The 19,214-nt window shown below is 40.6% G+C and overlaps 1 protein-coding gene across 1 annotated transcript; it reads left to right on the forward strand.

The window, feature by feature from the left end:
- Positions 1 to 859: 859 nt before the first annotated feature.
- Positions 860 to 1,879, forward strand: LOC123990190 (melanocortin receptor 4-like). Its single transcript, XM_046290762.1, has one exon. The coding sequence runs from the start codon at positions 860 to 862 to the stop codon at positions 1,877 to 1,879; it is 1,020 nt and encodes a 339-aa protein (XP_046146718.1).
- The last annotated feature ends 17,335 nt before the right edge of the window (positions 1,880 to 19,214 follow it).

Consider the following 19,214-nt stretch of genomic DNA (forward strand, 5'->3'; position numbering starts at 1 on the left):
ACACTGGAAGGAGAGGGAGGAGACTCTGTAGCCTGCAAAGTAATCTGCCTGCATGTGTTCTGCTCCACTCTGCTCTCTCCATCGCTGAGGTTCAGACTCCTGTCACTGATCAACTCAGCTCCTGTTCTTTCGTTCTTTGCCATGCTCTCTCAATCTGCTGCTTTCTTTATAGTCACTCCTTCTCTCTATTCTTATCTCCATTTCACCTTTCTGTTTTACACACTTTTTAATTAATCTCTCTTTTTATGATCTCTGAATTTGGCATTCTCCATTCCCTACCTGTCTCATTCTTTCATCTCTCTATTTTCATCCTATCTATCTATCTATCTATCTATCTATCTATCTATCTATCTATCTATCTATCTATCTATCTATCTATCTATCTATCTATCTATCTATCTGTCTGTCTGTCTGTCTGTCTGTCTGTCTGTCTGTCTGTCTGTCTGTCTGTCTGTCTGTCTGTCTGTCTGTCTGTCTGTCTGTCTGTCTGTCTGTCTGTCTGTCTGTCTGTCTGTCTGTCTGTCTGTCTGTCTGTCTGTCTGTCTATCTATCTTTTCCTTTCTTCCACTTTTTTTTTGGAGGCTGTCAGTTGATAGCAGTGCAGAGTGCCAGGGGCTAAGGAAGGCTAACATCAGCAGATGTCCGGAGAAAATGACTGCTTGATCCGTTTGGGGACTGGCTGAGGCAAAATCGAGGATCTGGGATTTATTCTGTTTTCCACCACCTGCCCGACGCTAGACTCTGACTACATCCACAGACCTGTTCTTTGACAGCAAAGAAAGACAACAAAACAGCAGAATGGAGACAGTAAAGTTTCACTTAAACACTACAAGAACCAACTAAGATAACTAACAACTACATGATGAATTCCACAGACCACCAAGGGTTGATATCTGTGGGCTATACCAGGAACCTCAGCACTGCTGGGACTCTGGGAACCCTCAACAAAGACTCAGAGGGCGTTGGTATCAAGGACTCCTCAACAGGATGTTACGAGCAGCTCCTCATCTCTACCGAGGTCTTTCTCACACTGGGGATAGTCAGTTTATTAGAGAACATCCTGGTGATTGCTGCCATCATCAAGAATAAGAATCTCCACTCTCCCATGTACTTATTCATCTGTTCTTTGGCTGTGGCAGACATGCTGGTCAGCGTCTCCAACGCCTCCGAGACCATCGTCATCGCCCTGATCAACGGCGGCAACTTGACCATCTCCGGGTCGCTCATAAAGAGCATGGACAACGTGTTCGACTCCATGATCTGTAGCTCACTGCTGGCGTCAATCTGTAGTCTATTGGCCATCGCCATAGACCGCTACATCACCATATTCTACGCGCTGCGCTACCATAACATTGTGACAGTAAAGCGAGCGATGGCGGTAATCGTGTGCATCTGGTCGTGTTGTGTGGCATCGGGCGTGCTCTTCATTATCTACTCTGAGAGCACCACGGTCCTCATCTGCCTCATCACCATGTTCTTCACCATGCTGGCGCTCATGGCCTCTCTCTACGTCCACATGTTCATGCTGGCCCGCCTGCACATAAAGAGGATTGCCGTGCTGCCCGGGAACGTTCCCATCCACCAGCGTGCCAACATGAAGGGCGCCATCACCCTCACCATCCTCCTGGGTGTGTTCGTAGTGTGCTGGGCTCCCTTTTTCCTCCACCTCATCCTCATGATATCATGCCCCAGGAACCCCTACTGCGCCTGCTTCATGTCGCACTTCAACATGTACCTCATCCTCATCATGTGTAACTCTGTCATCGACCCACTGATCTACGCCTTCAGGAGCCAAGAGATGAGGAAGACCTTTAAGGAAATCTTCTGCTGGTACAGTCTGCCAAACCTGTGTGTGTGCGAGCTGCCAGGGAAATATTGAACTACCGAACAACTGGGCATCTGTCAGAGACCCAGTAAGTGTGACAACTGCTGAGGTAGCAACTGCGTCTGTGTCTCGTCACATGAAAGAGCTGAATGGTTGTATAGGCTACATTATGGTGTAACGGTGTAAATAAGATAAGATTATTTTTTTATTGCCACCAGATAGGTGCAGTTTAAATGTGTTGCTTTACAGGCTCAGCCATAGTAGTACAGAGCCCTTGGAGAGAATTTGGTTTATTTAGTGCCTTGCTCAAGTGCACATTAACAGATGTTTCACCTTGTCGGCTCAGGTATTTGATCCTTCGGTTACTGGCCCAACACTCGTGGGTAGGTAGCCTAACAACGGTTAGGCTACCCACCGCCCATGTACAGTATGGTGTAACGATTACAATATGTTGGAAGTTGAGGGTGACAACTGCTAAGGTGGCATCTGCCTCTCTTCACATGAAAGAAACCACCTAATTGTGATTGGTGAGAACTGATTTATCCTCGTCCTGCCCGTGCTCCAGAACACGGCTGTAAATTATTCAAATGTAGTCCCTCTAAATTGGTTCTGGTTACGATGGCCCGGGTTGGTTTACATACACTCTGTACAAAAACACAACAGAAATAACATTGTTTCTTTTCAGCACAATCAGGCATATTTTTGTTTGTCCTGAAAAATGCAGCTTTTAAAGTAGCTGAACCATAATGTGAGAAGATACAGTATGATGATGATATGAGAAAAGAAGATAGATATTGAATACTTGTATTAGAATATTTAAAAATGTTAAAGATATTTGAAGAACTGAGTGGCAGATGCATATGCACTTTATTAGTATTTTCGAAGGATAACATAAGAAACTTAAATTGCAGACTATCATACTCTGAGAGTTTGAAAGATGGAAAGCGTCAAACAGATCATTCACCTCCCATTTCAAAACAAACTGTTGCAATTGGACATTTTGAGAAAACTGTATAGGCTTCTATTGTACATAAACATCCAAACGCTGTGCTTTGTAGAATAAATTCACAGCAGCATAGCTGAACCCTTTTAAAGTCTCCTCTGACCCAAAAAAGCATTCAAAGCTGCACCATTTTTCCATACAAACCCACAAGAACAAAGAGGAATCACTGATAGGCAACAGAGTGCCACAAAAAGCCTGAAAAGTCGATATCCCCGTTAATAAACACAGGGTCTCTACAGTTAATTGTGGTCGTAACCATTATTTTTGCGTTAACTCAATGAGGGGGAGGGTATGCATTTTTTTTCCAGTACAAGGGGAGAGTTATGTAAAACTGTTTTCTACGTTCTGTCTCTAAAACAAGCACTTATTGAAATTACTTGTGTTGATGAAGCCTGTCAGGGGAGTGGAATGTAATTTGCTTAAAATATACGTATGCTGCTTATTTAAATACAAAAATGTTTGTGTGGACATGTGCTTTTAAACAGGCACACTTACATGACAAAGACATACTCTCATCTATATTTTGAATTCATATTCAATATGCATTTATCAAGTGCTTGGATAATCATTTGCCGTGTAAAGTGTACATATAACTTCTTATCTATGAAGGTCTACTTTGCTCTTTTTTCTAAAGTTGAAACCATGTGAGTATGTGTTTTTATGTTAACATGATGTTGTTTGTTGTTGTGGCCTTAAATATTTTGCACTGTGATAGAAAAGCAACTTGTTTTTTTAGCAACTGTGTTATTTAGGGAAGGGAAAACACCGTCGTTCTGTACTGCACTTTACCTTGGAAATAATGGACGACTGCTTCCTCCCTTCGCAAAGTAAATTTTTCCAAGGTAATTTACAGAACTGAGACTTGTATCCTACTTATTTATAGCACATGTGCCAACAAACAATACTAAAGCACATATTTACTGGTAAATAACTTTTTCAATTATATTTGGGTACTATGCTAACATATATAATTATTTTAAGATCGTCATACCATGGATCATTTCGATATTTGATTTTGAATTTTAGAAACCCTTTAGGCATCAAAAAATATATGAAAAAAGTGACTTGATAAAATATTGAATTTGACCTTTACTCCTATAGCCCATAGAAACGCATAGCTGCATTTGTGTTAAGTGGTTTTCCAGTGACATTAATTTGGATATTGTCATAACAATGAGCTGATATGATGCGTGATTTTTCCTGGCATAGAAAAGTTCGCTTTCTTTTAAGGACACTGTTCATTATGAAGAAATTGAACTACACATCAAACACTAGGATAGAAGCTAGCTAAATAGTTTGTTGTTAGCAAACCTGCCAATACGACAACTGAATTCAACAATATCAGTTGCTGAAAACAGCTGGTCAAACTACAAACATGTGTGAGGATTTGACAGCATACACAGCAAATTCTCCAGCGTTAAGTCAACACTGAGAGTGTTAAATCAACACTGGGAGTGTTAAATCAACACTGAAAGAGTGGGACCATTATATACACTGGAACAAGTGTTAAATTAACATACTGCTTAGTGTAAAACTTTATTCAAATATTTCCCAGAGTACCTTTGATTTCAAGTGACTTGTTAAATTACCACCCATGACTGTACGTGTTAGTGCCAGAGACATGTTTGTTGCAGTTATGAGTAATGAACCTCCCTAAATTATCTACTAAGTGAATATGCTGTCAGTCAAATCATATATTATTTGAAGGTCATGAACTTTCAAAATCATGTTCTTCATTAAAGTTGATATTTGGATGAAACCAGGTCGGAGTCTGACAAATGACACATTGATAAAAATATCAAGGGAATAGGGTGACATCAGCCTAACTCTAATTTTTAAACTGTTATCATGATATTCTCTTACCTAATTTAAATAAGTTCCGCCTTGTTACCAACATCGGAAAAGGCATTTTTGCAGAGGGGTGTGGTTTATGTAGCTAGATAGACTACTCCATTCTAGGGTGTCAGCAAATATATTAAAAAGTTTACACTATTCACCTATTGGTGGTGGGCCAAAGCCTTAAAACGTTAAGTTGATCGATCCCAGTGTATCCCAGACAGGAAAATATTCTTATGATGACTATTACATTCCATTCTTGCAAATGTTTTCATAAAAACTACATTTCAATACTCAGGCAAATTTGCCGAAGGACTAAAGTTGGAACTAATCAGAACACACGTACATACCCCTCATGATAAAGGCAGCCAATGGCCTGATTCTATCAACAATGTAAACACAGCCTGCTATCCAATGAAGAGGAACAAATAAAACTCAGCTACAAATACCTAGGTGTCTGGTTAGACTGTAAACTCTCCTGACTCCCATTAAGCATATCCAATCCAAAATTACACCTAGAATCGGTTTCCTATTTTGCAACAAAGCCTCCTTCACTCATGCCGCCAAACATACCCTCGTAAAACTGGGGCGGCAGGGTAGCCTAGTGGTTAGAGCGTTGGACTAGTAACCGAAAGGTTGCAAGTTTGAATCCCCGAGCTGACAAAGTACAAATCTGTCCTTCTGCCCCTGAACAAGCAGTTAACCCACTGTTCCTAGGCTGTCATTGAAAATAAGAATTTGTTCTTAACTGACTTGCCTAGTAAAATAAAATAAATTTTAAAAAAATTGACTGTTACCAATCCTTGACTTTGACGATTTCATTTACAAAATAGCCCCCGACACTCTACTTAGCAAACTGAATGTAGCCCATCACAGTGCCATGCATTTTGTCACCAAAGCCCCATATACTACCCACCACCGCGGCCTCTATGCTCTCGTTGGCTGGCCCTCACTACATATCCGTCGCCAATCCCACTGGCTCCAGGTCAGCCTTATCTCAGCTCACTGGTCACCATAGCAACACCCACCTATAGCACGCGCTCCAGCAGGTATATTGAACTGGTCATCCCCAAAGCCAACACTTCCTATGGCCGCCTTTCCTTTCACCATCTGCATATATATCACTCCAGTATTAATTCTAAATTGTCATTATTTTTGCCTCTTATGGCCTATTTATTTCCTACCTCCCTACTCATCTACATTTTCACACACTGTACATAGATCTTTCTATTTTTATTTTATTTTGTGTTATTGACTGTCTGTTTATGTGTAACTCTGTGTTGTTTTTGTCGCACTGCTATGCTTTATCTTGGCCAGGTCGCAGTTGTGAGAACGTATGAGAACTTATTCACAACTGGCCTACCTGGTTAAATAAAGGTGAAATATAAATATATAAAAAATACAAACTCAGCAAAAAAAATAAACGTCCTCTCACTTTCAACTGCGTTTATTTTCAGCAAACAAAAGATGTGTAAATATTTCTATGAACATAAGATTCAACAACTGAGACATAAAACTGAGCAAGTTCCACAGACATGGGACTAACAGAAATGGAATAATGTGGCCCAAAACAAAGGGGGGTCAAAATCAAAAGTAACAGTCAGTATCTGGTGTAGCCACCAGCTGCAGTAAGTACTGCAGTACATCTCATCCTCATGGACTGCACCAGATTTGCCCATTCTTGCTGTGAGACATTACCCCACTCTTCCACCAAGGCACCTGCAAGTTCCCGGACATCTCTGGGGGAATGGCCCTAGCCCTCACCCTCCGATCCAACAGGTCCCAGGCGTGCTCAATGGGATTGAGATCCGGGCTCTTCGCTGGCAATGGCAGAACACTGACATTTCTGTCTTGCAGGAACTCACCCACAGAATGAGCAGTAAGGCAGGTGGCATTGTCATGCTGGAGGGTCATGTCAGGATGAGTCTACAGGAAGGGTACCACATGAGGGAGGAGGATGTCTTCCCTGTAACGCACAGCATTGAGATTGCCTGCAATGTCAACAAGCTCAGTCCGACGATGCTGTGACACACCACCCCCGACCATGACGGACCCTCCACCTCCAAATTGATCCCGCTCCAGAGTACAGGTCTCAGTGTAACGTTCATTCCTTCAACGATAAATGCAAATCCAACCATCACCCCTGGTGAGACAAAACCGCAACTCGTCAGTGAAGAGCACTTTTTGCCAGTCCTGTCTGGTCCATCGACAGTGGGTTTATGCCCATAGGCAACGTTGTTGTCAGTGATTTCTGGTGAGGAATTCCCTTACAAGCCCTCATTTCAGCCTCTCTCCGCCTTTTGCGGACAGTCTGAGCGCTGATGGAGGGATTGTGCGTTCCTGGTGTACCTCAGGCAGTTGTTGTTGCCATCTTGTACCTGTCCCACAGGTGTGATGTTCGGCTGTACCAATCCTGTGCAGTTGTTGTTACACGTGGTCTGCCACTGCGAGGACAATCTGCTGTCTGTCTTGTCTCCCTGTAGTGCTGTCTTAGGCGTCTCACAGTATAGACATTGCAATTGATTACCCTGGCCACATCTGCAGTCCTCATGCCTCCTTGCAGCATGCCTAAGGCATGTTCCCGCAGATAAGCAGGGACCCTGGGTACCGTTCTTTTTTGTGGTTTTCAGGGTCAGTAGAAAGGCCTCTTTAGTGTCCTAAGTTTTCATAACTGTGACTTTAATTGGCCACTGTCTGTAAACTGTTAGTGTCTTATTATTTGATTTATCTGTTATTTTACCAGGTAAGTTGACTGAGAACATGTTCCCATTTGCAGCAACAACCTGGGGAATAGTTACAGGGGATTAATGAGCCAATTGTAAACTGGGGATTATTAGGTGACTGTGATGGTATGAGGGCCAGATTGGGAATGTAGCCAGGACACCGGGGAAAACACCCCAACTCTTACGATAAGTGCCATGGGATCTTTAATGACCTCAGAGAGTAAGGACACCTGTTTTATGTCCCACCCGAAAGACGGCACCCTACACAGGGCAGTGTCATTGGGGCATTGGGATATTTTTTTAGACCAGAGGAAAAATTGCCCCCTACTGGCCCTCCAAAACCACTTCCAGCAGCATCTGGTCTCCCATTCAGGAAATGACCAGGACCAACCCTGCTTAGCTTCAGAAGCAAGCTAGCAGTGGTATGCAGGGTGGTATGCTGCTGCTCTTAACAACAGTTCCACAGGTGCAAGTCCATTAGTTATTTATGGTTCATTGAACAAGCATGGGAAACAGTGTTTAAACCCTTTACAATGAAGATTTGTGAAGTTATTTGGATTTTAATGAATTATCTTTGAAAGACAGGGTCCTGAAAAAGGGATGTTTCTTTTTTTGCTGAGTTTAGCTAGCTGGCTCCCAGACTGAAATAAGATATCTGTTTGAATGCACTTGAAATATGGAGCATCATCATCTTATGATAACACCGTTGACCATTTAGCAAATGTTTTAAAAGCTAGCAGATTATGTTACTAGCCTAACCAGCTACTGTAAATAACAATGAGTGTTTTTTTAGCTATCTTTGTCAGTGAATTCAATTGTTGGATCAAGTTCTGGCATGATTATATGTCTCATTTTAACTTGCAGCAGGCCTATTTAAGAAACATTCAATAAAATATGTTGTATAGAAACCCAAATAAAAGCATGCAAATAGAATTGTGTGTGTGTCATGTATCCTAGAATCGAGGTTTAAAGTGACAGCTGCATATTAGCCAATACATACGGCATAGCCTACACATATAGCATACCTTGCAATACATTCTTCTCTAAAAACAAGTGTACAACGTGCTCTGCAATAAGATAACCAGAGTTTGAGTTCTAAACCAGTGTTCAAATAGCAGCTGCCAGATACCATGGTAGGAATGTATAATGTTGGATGCATTGGAGTATAAGGTATGGAGAATGATAGAAAGCTTGTAGCACTATAGAAAACACAGTTGGGAATTATTGTTTGAGTTTCAATTACTAAATGTTCAGTGAAGAATGTGAGTATATTTAGGTGGTTTAAATTTGTAGCTTTCCTATTAACCTTCTAAAAGTCAAGAGTGCCAAAATCTTGCCAATATTCTATTAACTATGACTGAGTGTGATATACGTTTTCCATAATGAACATTTCATGTATGTACAGTACATACGACCAAGAACACCATCACAAATTGTGTTTCACTAATTGCAGCATTACTGCAAAAATGGAATTGGAAGAGGGAAAAAGTAAGGAACTTGTCTGTTGGTGTAACGGTTTTCTAGGTGTGAAGGAGAGTCGGACCAAACCGCAGTGTGTAGATTGCGATCCATGTTTAATCAAACAAACGTAAACACGAAATAACACAAACACTACAAAACGTAACGAAAACCGAAACAGTCTATACTTGTCAACTAACACAGCGACAGGAACAAATACACTAAGGACAATCACCCATGACAAACTCAAAGAATATGGCTGCCTAAATATGGTTCCCAATCAGAGACAACGATAAACACCTGCCATACCCGGCCAACAAAGAAATAGAAAAACTAGAATGCCCACCCAATGCACACCCCGACCTAACCAAATAGAGAAGTAAAAAGGCTCTCTGAGGTCAGGGTGTGCCAGATACAACCACCCAAGCTATGCAGATTTTTCTGCCAAGGGACAGAATCATTACATCATTTGTTTTGGTAGTGTCCATATATAGGTTGTTTTAGCTCGCAGGTCCAGGAATGGTTGAAGATTAAATGAAATAGTACCGGCAAAACACCAGTCTCAACGTCAACAGTGAAGAGGCGACTGTAGGATGCTCGCCAAATTTTAAATTGTGCTTTTTACATTGGATAAAAGTAGAGACTCAGGACTACATGATTGTATATCATACACTGCAGGTGAGGAACAATGGGAAAGTAATTATGTTTTGAAAGTTGATAAACTTGTAACCAAACTTTTGAGAAAACGGCACTTGAATTTTTGGTTCACCTACTGGAGCGCTGTTCTTTGTCTACACCTATTCAGCATCGTTCACACCCTCTTAAGTCTTAGCCCCACCCATCTCTTTAAGGATTCACATGTGAGGCCATGTGCTAAACAGAGTGAATAAGGTAAAAGTAGTAGCCTACAATAAGGAAAACTCCCGGTAAAAATACCCCATCTAGTCCTTGGCCTATGTCCTAATCTGACTTTGGTGCAGGTCATGTTGTTATTCACATTATCATCTCTGGTATATACACGCTATATCAAATATAAAAAAATATATATCAAAGAATCAAAAATCAAGTTTATTTCTGCTAAATTAGAAATGTATAATATCTGAAAATGGAGTTAGACTCTTACATGGATAAATGCTTCACGGCACACTGGAACCATTTTAGCTTGTTTGGCTCGTGTCAGGTAACTCCGGTTCACACTGGCCGTTTGCAGAAATTTCCCCACTGATCTTTGTTGATAACGCCTGCTAAATTCAGGACAGCAATGTTGTTGAGAGCAGTAGCAACACTTTTGCCCTTCTCCATGGCTAACATTATATCTTTCAAAAAAGCTGTGGTAGCAATGATTATCAATGAATCGCTGAAGTTGGAGACTTTTATCTCCCTCACCAACTTCAAACATCAGCTATCTGAGCAGCTAACCGATCGCTGCAGCTGTACATAATCTATTGGTAAATAGCCCACCCATGTTCACCTACCTCATCCCCACAGTTTTTATTTATTTACTTTTCTGCTCTTTTGCACACCAATATCTCTACCTGTACATGATCATCTGATCATTTATCACTCCAGTGTTAATCTGCAATATTGTAATTATTTGCCTACCTCCTCATGCCTTTTGCAAACATTGTATATAGACTCCCCTTTTTTTCTACTGTGTTATTGACTTGTTAATTGTTTACTCCATGTGTAACTCTGTGTTGTCTGCTCACACTGCTATGCTTTATCTTGGCCAGGTCGCAGTTGCAAATGAGAACTTGTTCTCAACTAGCCTACCTGGTTAAATAAAGGTGAAATAAAATATATAGACAGAAGCGTGCTACAATGCAGACCAATCCAAACTCATCTCTCGGCATGTCCAGCCTATCCATTATGTCCGCCAATCACGGCTAGTGAGAAGATTCATGTCTTTTTGTGTGGCTAAACCAACTAGGCTCGTAATATAACAATTGTATTTGCATTTACAGATGGAATACAGGTGTGTTATTAAGGCACATAAAAGTTCACACGTTCCAGAGCGCATTTATTCCCACATTTTTTTTTTTTAATTGCAATAAAATGCCGTTCTGTGAAATAGCTAAGTGGTACATATACCTAGCTTCCTGAAACAAGTCACATTTTCATTTAGGAATAAACGTGGTTAAATACATGACTGTACTTTAATAATTACCAAAACCATGTCTTTGTCACTAGCAAACACAGTCATGCTGTATGTAATGTGAGAGCTGTGGTAAGAATCTCCTCTTGTATGACAATAAACGGCAATCTAATCTAATCTCAAATGTACTCCCATTTGAATGGTACTGTGCCTCTAAATCATAAAATATCTACTTTAGTATTCTTTAGAAAACTTCCCCAGCTGTGGACTGCCATTCGCCCACTGCAGTTCATTTAACCTTTCCATCGGACCCTAACGGATTGTAATTTTGTCTATAAACCAAAGTTCAGCAATTGAGTGTGACTTTGTAGGATATAAAATGGAGAACAAATAAGAATAGAATTTAGCAGGTATCTCCTTGCACTCAATCCATAAAAAGGAAAACCAAGCAGGCTGAGATGAAAACAGATAATACTTATTTTAATATCATGCTGGAAATAAGACAAAAGTGCAAGTGCAAAGTGCAATAAGTGCTGTTAACAAAAAAGTGCTCTCTCAATGACCCCTGGTAATTAAGCTTTTTAAAACAGGAAGAATGAAAACCTTTCCATCTGAATGTAAGGAAAATAAAAGTTGGGAATTTGGTCTTCAGAAAAAAATGGGAAAACTCACCATAAAGAAGGATAAACTGAGTTGGACTTTGAAGGATATATAAATATGCTTTGATTGGCATGACTCATCTGCGTTTATCAACATTAGAGGATGAAAGTTAGTTTTTAGCCAATCCAACTGAAGACTGTGTGCGTCCCCTATTCCCCATATGTGACCAACTGCTTTGATTCGGTCTTATGTAGCAAAATCTGAGATTTTCTTTTTTACATTCGATAAAAGCAGAGACACCGAGCTACAAAATGGTATATCATACACTGAATTTGAGGAACAATGGGAAAGTAACCTCATTTTTGAGAAAATGGCTTTTGAATGTTTTGGTACTACTACTACTAGAGAGCTTTGCTTTGTCTACAACCATTCAGTGTTGTTCACACCCTCTTAAGCCGGCCCCACCCATTTCTTTAACGATTCACATGTGAGGTCATGTGCTAAACAGTGAGTAGTGTAGTCAAGATTAAGACTAAAAGTGGTAAAAGTAGTAGCCTACAAGAAGGAAAAATTCCAGGTAAACAGAAAGTGTCCAGATTGAAGTATTTTATAAATATTAGATGACGCTTACCCAGACACACTTGTACAGATTTATGGGTCATGTGAAAGAAATGCTATGACCCCCAGCCACATATTGCCAAGTGGATGGGTCTCTACAGAAGGTGTAAACGATACAGCGAAATGGTTACTTGCATCATAGCAATATCAGAAATAGATAGTGTCAGTATAAATAAATTAATATACAGTATATACAAAAACAATATAAATAATGATAACAGCGATAGATGAGGTAGTTACAGTATATGCATACAATCAGGGGTAAAGTGGCCATCTGAAATGCCCTATAGGCACAAAATCCTCAAATTGGAGAGTTTTTGAGACTGTTCCTATGTCAATAATGACAGCTTTTGTTTCATAGGAGATGTGCAGTGTTGAATGGACAGGTCTTTCTACACACTACACACTCGGCAAAAGAGTGAAAGGAAAGCCTGCCATAATGATGAGGCTGTGTAACAGTGTTAAGAACATACCCTAAGCTCACTCCACAGTTAGCTTGAAAGGTTGCCAACAGCTCAAAAGGTCTCCGAGCAGAGGATCACTGGTTCAAACCCGGTATGGGGACAGGGACAGTGGAGGAAGATATACCGTTCATAGCACACTGAGGGTGTGCAAGACAGGCTGCCGGTTTAATGAAGAGGAAATGCAAAGAAAAACTTGTATTGAAGTAATGCATGGAGAAAGAACATGGAGAAAGAACTGATCTGAATGCATTTATTTTCATTGTTGATGTAGATGGGAACGTAAGCAATTTCAAAAGTGACATTTGAAACGACGCTGTGACATTTTGCTATAGTAACCTTGTATTGGAAATAAATGGTATTGGCTACAAAATAAGATTGCTTCAGCCATTCAGTGAGAAGGAATATCTAGGGGATGTGTCCCAAATGGCACCCTACTCCCTGTAGTGTACTACTTTTGACCAGAAACCAGCCCTTGGCCATTCCACAAGTGAACAACACGTCCTATTAGAATAACTAAGAGAAAATGGACCGGTGCAGGGTAACAATGTAAGGACTGTTAATAAGATCACAGTCTAGTATTAGATATGTAACGAATATGCGGTTGTGTGCCTGCACAAAAGAACACAGGCGTGTATGATCTTCACACTCTAACACAGAATCTTCTATTCCACAAGCGATTATGTTTACTGGACTTGAGATATGAGAGAGTGTGATATAAAAAAAAATGTACTTGAAGATTTGAAAGGAAATATGATTTTGAAAAGTATTATTGTTATTATTATATGCTGCTGCCAATACATTAAAACCATTGGATGCAGTTTATCCAAGTGCACTATGCTTTATTACGGGCAACAGGTTCAGTACACATCACTACATTCGGTGTCAGAAATTAGATGGCACTCTTTGAAGTCTTGTAGATCAATGCATTGCTCTCTTTTTGTTTATAAAGCACTTTTACAATAACTCCCGCTGTACCGAACATCATTAATAACCTTTCGATGTACGATTTACCCTACCTGGAGTCAGGGATGGCTAACTCTGGAAATTACTTCTGTCTCTACAGAGTTAGGTAAATGAGGTTTACTTTTTTTGTACCTTAATAATCTCAAACTGCTTGAGGCCCTTTTTTAATTAAGAATGTGTTGGTTTTCAACGACCAGTGGAGTCATGGATATCTGCGGACGACAGTAAAGCCATGAGATTTACATGGCAAGGCTGGCTGCATTGCTACTTTTTATCTACATGTTAGCTGGATGTGGTGGCTTAAGGATGAGCGCCTTGAATGCAACCCAATAATCAAGGCAATTAAACAAAAAGAATGTCAACAACACAGCTACTGTATTCTCAATATGGTCACAGTTAAGGTGACGCCAGAGGGCAATCTGTGTCCCAAATAGCTCCCTAATCCATACGGTTCTGGTCAAACGTTGTGCACTAGGGCAGGGGTATTCAAATGTTACCCTACACTATTAAAAATAAAAGGTGCAAGTTGGAACCAAATAAGGTCCTTGAGAGCAATCCCATAGCAATAGTGGGACAATTTTAGGGTCTCTAAAGAACCATAAATTCAATACCCGGAATGTTGCGGCCATCCAGGAATTGAATAGCCCAGGGTGCCTTCTGAGTGAATTTTAGCGTTACCAGTACCATCCATGAGTGTGTTTGCTGGTGATTGTGGCATACCTTCAGTTAATTGTAGCTCTGTTGACTTTACCATGTTACATGTTAGTGATGAATAATATTATGTACTTCATAAGGCCTGTTTTGGAGGAGGAGTCTCACCCTAACGCATTACAGGTCACGTTATGCAAGAGTGAAAATGTATAGCTAGGCTATTGAAATCCAGCCAGAGTAAGGGTATAAATATTACATCCATTTTTTCACCCAGACCCTACATTCAGACAGACTGCCAGAGATGGGAAAAATATCATGTGAAACTACATTTAAGATTTAAAATAGACCCACCATTCCAGTAATGGTTGTTAAAGTAACAGCTTGGAATATTTTTGAATAATCTTTATTATTTATATTTGAGCAGTATACTATAAGATTATTGAATCAATCAATGCAAAAACATAGATATTGAAACAAACAATTCCAAAAGTCAACCTGCAATCGAGCACGCTGGGAACTATGATAAAGATTGGTGTGGTTTTGGTACAACTTGGCTTTAATGGCCTTACCGAAGAGCTTCAGTGACTTTCAACTTGGCACCGTCATAAAATGTCAACTTTCCAACAAGTCAATTCGTTACATGTCTGCCCTGCTAGAGCTCCCCCGGTCAACTGTAAGTACTGTTATTGTGAAGTGGAAGTATCTAGTGGCAACAGGGGCTCAGCTGCGACGTGGTTAACCACACAAGCTCACAGGACGGGACTGCTGAGTTCTGAAGCATGTAGTGGGTAAAAATAGTCTGTCCTCGGTTGCAACAGGCTCTAGCAAAATCCAAACTGTCTCTGGAAGCAACATCAGCAAAATAACTGTTCGTCAGGAGCTTCATGAAATGGGTTTCCATGAGGAGCAGCCGCACACAAGCCTATGATCACCATGCACAATGCCAAGCGTCGGCTGGAGTGGTGTTAAGCTCGAAGTGGAACGTGTTCGTTCTCTGGAGTGATGACTTACACTTCACCATCTGGCAGTCCGACAGACTAATCTGGTTTTAGCGGATGCCTGGAGAACGCTACCTGCCCCAATGCTTAGTGCCAATTGTAAAGTTTGGTGGAGGAGGAATAATGGTCTGGGGTTTTTCATGGTTCGGGCTTGGCTCCGTAGTTCCAGTGATGGTAAATATTAATGCTCCAGCATACAATGACATGCAAGATGATTCAGTGCTTCCAACTTTGTGGAATCAGTTTGGGAAGGCCCTTTCCTGTGAAATGGTTTGTAGAGATCGGTGTGGAAGAACTTGACTGGCCTGCACAGAGCCCTGACCTCAACCCTATTGAACACCTTTGGGATGAAATGGAATGCTGACTGTGAGCCAGTCTTAATCGCCCAACATCACTAATGCTCTTTTGGCTGAATGGAGGCAAGTCCCCGCAGCAATGTTCCAACAACTATGTGTCCACATACTTCTGGTCATGTAGTGTATAAAACATAGGGAAATCACTGCATGCTATCTGGTTTTGGTTGGTTAAATTACCACTTAGATGGCCGCCTAAGAATTTTCTATACAGAAAAAATACTGTAATTAGCTTCAATGAATGTAATTTCCTTCGTAATAAAGGGATAGTTCAAGATTCTGACAATGAAACCATTTATCTACTTCCCCAGAGTGGATGAACTGTACGTTTCCAGTCATTGTGTTAGTTAGTTAACATTGGCTAATGAAACTACAGTGCATATGGAAAACATTCAGACACCTAGACTTTTTCCACAATTTGTTACGTTACAGCCATATTCTGAAATTGATCAAATAAATGTTTCTGTCATCAATCTACACAAAATACACAAAATAAATTGAAAACTTTTTATTTTGCAAAAACAGAAATACCGTATTTACATAAGTATTCGGACCCTTTACAATGAGCCTCAAAATTGAGCTCAGATGTATCCTATTTTCATTGATCATCCTTGAGATGTTTCTACAACTTGATTGGAGCCCCACATATTTTTTTTGGGGGGGGGGTTGCCTGTTTTGCATGTTATTTTGGCATTACAGTTTTCTCTGAATGCTTAAACACTAACAGTGATTCTTGAAGCATTATCTCTGAAACAATTAAGACTTGTAGCCAATGCATTTACCACGTGTGCCAAACTGAACGTACTCAGTTTGTGCCAAACTACACATACTCAGTTTGTAATTTTACAGCACACTTTTTGAAAAACTGTAAACACAACTCACTGCTTTACACTCAGTTTGCCATTTAATAACACACTTCTAGCAAAACTGTAAACATTAGTCTCTGCATTGCTGCACTATTTCGCCTTTTGTTGTTTGAGGAGTGCTAGAACATTGAGAGCGTGTTAGTTCTGGAATACACATCCATACTTTACCCATTTGGATACCTGTGTGTATGTGTGTTTACTACATGTATGACAAAACTTTATTGCTAACTCCTATTTCCTGCACACAGAAAAAGCAAAATCCACAAGTGTTTTTCATTTAAACTGTCAGTGCGTAGTTGGTGCTGTGTGTGCTTATTCAAATTATGTTTTGTGTGTACTGTATTTACGGAAAAACACATTTTGAAGGGTTTTGCAATAATTGTTTGCTTTTGCAAAATATTTATGATGTTTTGTTAGTTTGGTGTAAGGTTTTGTGGCTAGTGTGTAGAGTTTTGCAAAAATAGCCCATAGTTTCTTAGATAGTGTCTAAGCAGAACAAAAACTGTAATGTGTCACATATCAGTTTGCAAACAATGTAATAAAAAAGAATCATTGAGTTAATAAAGCCTGCATAAAAACATGGTCTCTTTTTTGCTTTCTTGAGTAAGGCGCTCTTAAATGCAGTCGTTTCGGCCTAGCTCTGTGCCTTCTGTGGGGGTGGGTCAACCAGCGGAAAATACGGAGCGTAGATGTTGGTAATGTTCTCTAGTTGCGCCATGATTGGCTCAGTGTTCTGTCACTTATGGGGACACTCCACCACTGCCAAATCTAAGGGTCGAGCTCGAAAATTCAAGCTCCTTGGGTGCTGTCAAAGCCTTACATTAGAAGTGCCTATCCAGGAAGGCTCAAGGTCATTGGCCACAGATAAAATGATGTGAAATCACGTTAGATCTACAGTAGCTTTGATTGGACTGATCATGTCAACATCATACTTTCAAAATTGTATCTAGCAGTCATCATCATGAATCAAGTCGACAATCTACTGGCAAATCCTTTTTAATTTGTGTCATATGAAGAGAAGTAATGCAGAGAAATTATAGATAAAATGTATTGGTGCTCAAGTTGGAAATCGCAAATTCAATAATGAGTGGTTTGGAATGAATCAGTGTCTATCTGCAAGCAATCCATAGCCTGCTATTCAGTGGAGTGGGTGTGTGGTCCCAATTATTGGTTTAAGGGTCTCTTTTCCAAGGTTAAAATGATAAACAATCAACATTGGCCATGTTGTCAATACAGAAAATATGTCATTATCATTTAACCTTGAGTTCCCAGTTGTCTTGAAAGCACTATAAATCCAGAGAGTGCCATGACAAAAGGACCGTCATGCCACCTTCCTGTTGAAGTTGTCACAGCACAACAAGGTGAGTCCAAAAATGTATTGTATCCTGTTGCATAAATTATGTAATATGCCAGGAAGAAATGTATACTGTACCTAAGAAAGTAATATTGTATGTTGTGTAGTAAGCTGTTAGTAGCCCATGTGCCTCACCCTAATATTTTGGTACAGTGGGGCAAAACAGTATTTAGTCAGCCACCAATTGTGCAAGTTCTCCCACTTAAAAAGATGAGAGAGGCCTGTAATTTTCATCATAGGTACACTTCAACTATGACAGACAAAATGAGAAAAGAAATCCAGAAAATCACATTGTAGGATTTTTTAAATTAATTTGTTTGCAAATTATGGTGGAAAATAAGTATTTGGTCACCTACAAACAAGCAAGATTTCTGTCTCTCACAGACCTGTAACTTCTTCTTTAAGAGGCTCCTCTGTCCTCCACTGTATTAATGGCAGCTGTTTGAACTTGTTATCAGTATAAAAGACACCTGTCCACAACTTCAAACAGTCACACTCCAAACTCCACTATGGCCAAGACCAAAGAGCTGTCAAAGGACACACAAAACAAAATTGTAGAGCTGGACCAGGCTGGGAAGACTGAATCTGTAATAGGTAAGCAGCTTGGTTTGAAGAAATCAACTGTGGGAGCAATTATTTGGAAATGGAAGACATACAGGACCACTGATAATCTCCCTCGATCTGGGGCTCCACGTAAGATCTCACCCCGTGGGGTCAAAATGATCACAAAAACGGTGAGCAAAAATCCCAGAACCACACGGGGGGACCTAGTGAATGACCTGCAGAGAGCTGGGACCAAAGTAACAAAGCCTACCATCAGTCACACACTATGCCGCCAGGGACTCAAATCCTGCAGTGCCAGACGTGTCCCCCTGCTTAAGCCAGTACATGTGCAGGCCCGCCTGAAGATTGCTAGAGAGCATTTGGATGATCCAGAAGAAGATTAGGAGAATGTCATATGGTCAGATGAAACCAAAATAGATAATTTTGGTAAAAACTAAACTCGTTGTGTTTGGAGGACAAAGAAAGCTGAGTTGCATCCAAAGAACACCATACCTACTGTGCAGCATGGGGTGGAAACATCATGCTTTGGGGCTGTTTTTCTGCATCGGGACCAGGATGACTGATCCGTGTAAAGGAAAGAATGAATGGGGCCAAGTATCGTGAGATTTTGAGTGAAAACCTCCTTCCGTCAGCAAGGGAATTGAAGATGAAACATGGCTGGGTCTTTCAGCATGACAATGACCCCAAACACACCACCCGGGCAACAAAGGAGTGGCTTCGGAAGAAGCATTTTATGGTCATGGAGTGGCCTAGCCAGTCACCAGATCTCAACCCCATAGAAAATCTTTGGAGGGAGTTGAAAGTCCGTGATGCCCAGCAACAGCCCCAAAACATCACTGCTCT

The sequence above is a fragment of the Oncorhynchus gorbuscha genome, linkage group LG12, assembly GCF_021184085.1.
Source record: "Oncorhynchus gorbuscha isolate QuinsamMale2020 ecotype Even-year linkage group LG12, OgorEven_v1.0, whole genome shotgun sequence".
Taxonomy (NCBI): domain Eukaryota; kingdom Metazoa; phylum Chordata; class Actinopteri; order Salmoniformes; family Salmonidae; genus Oncorhynchus; species Oncorhynchus gorbuscha.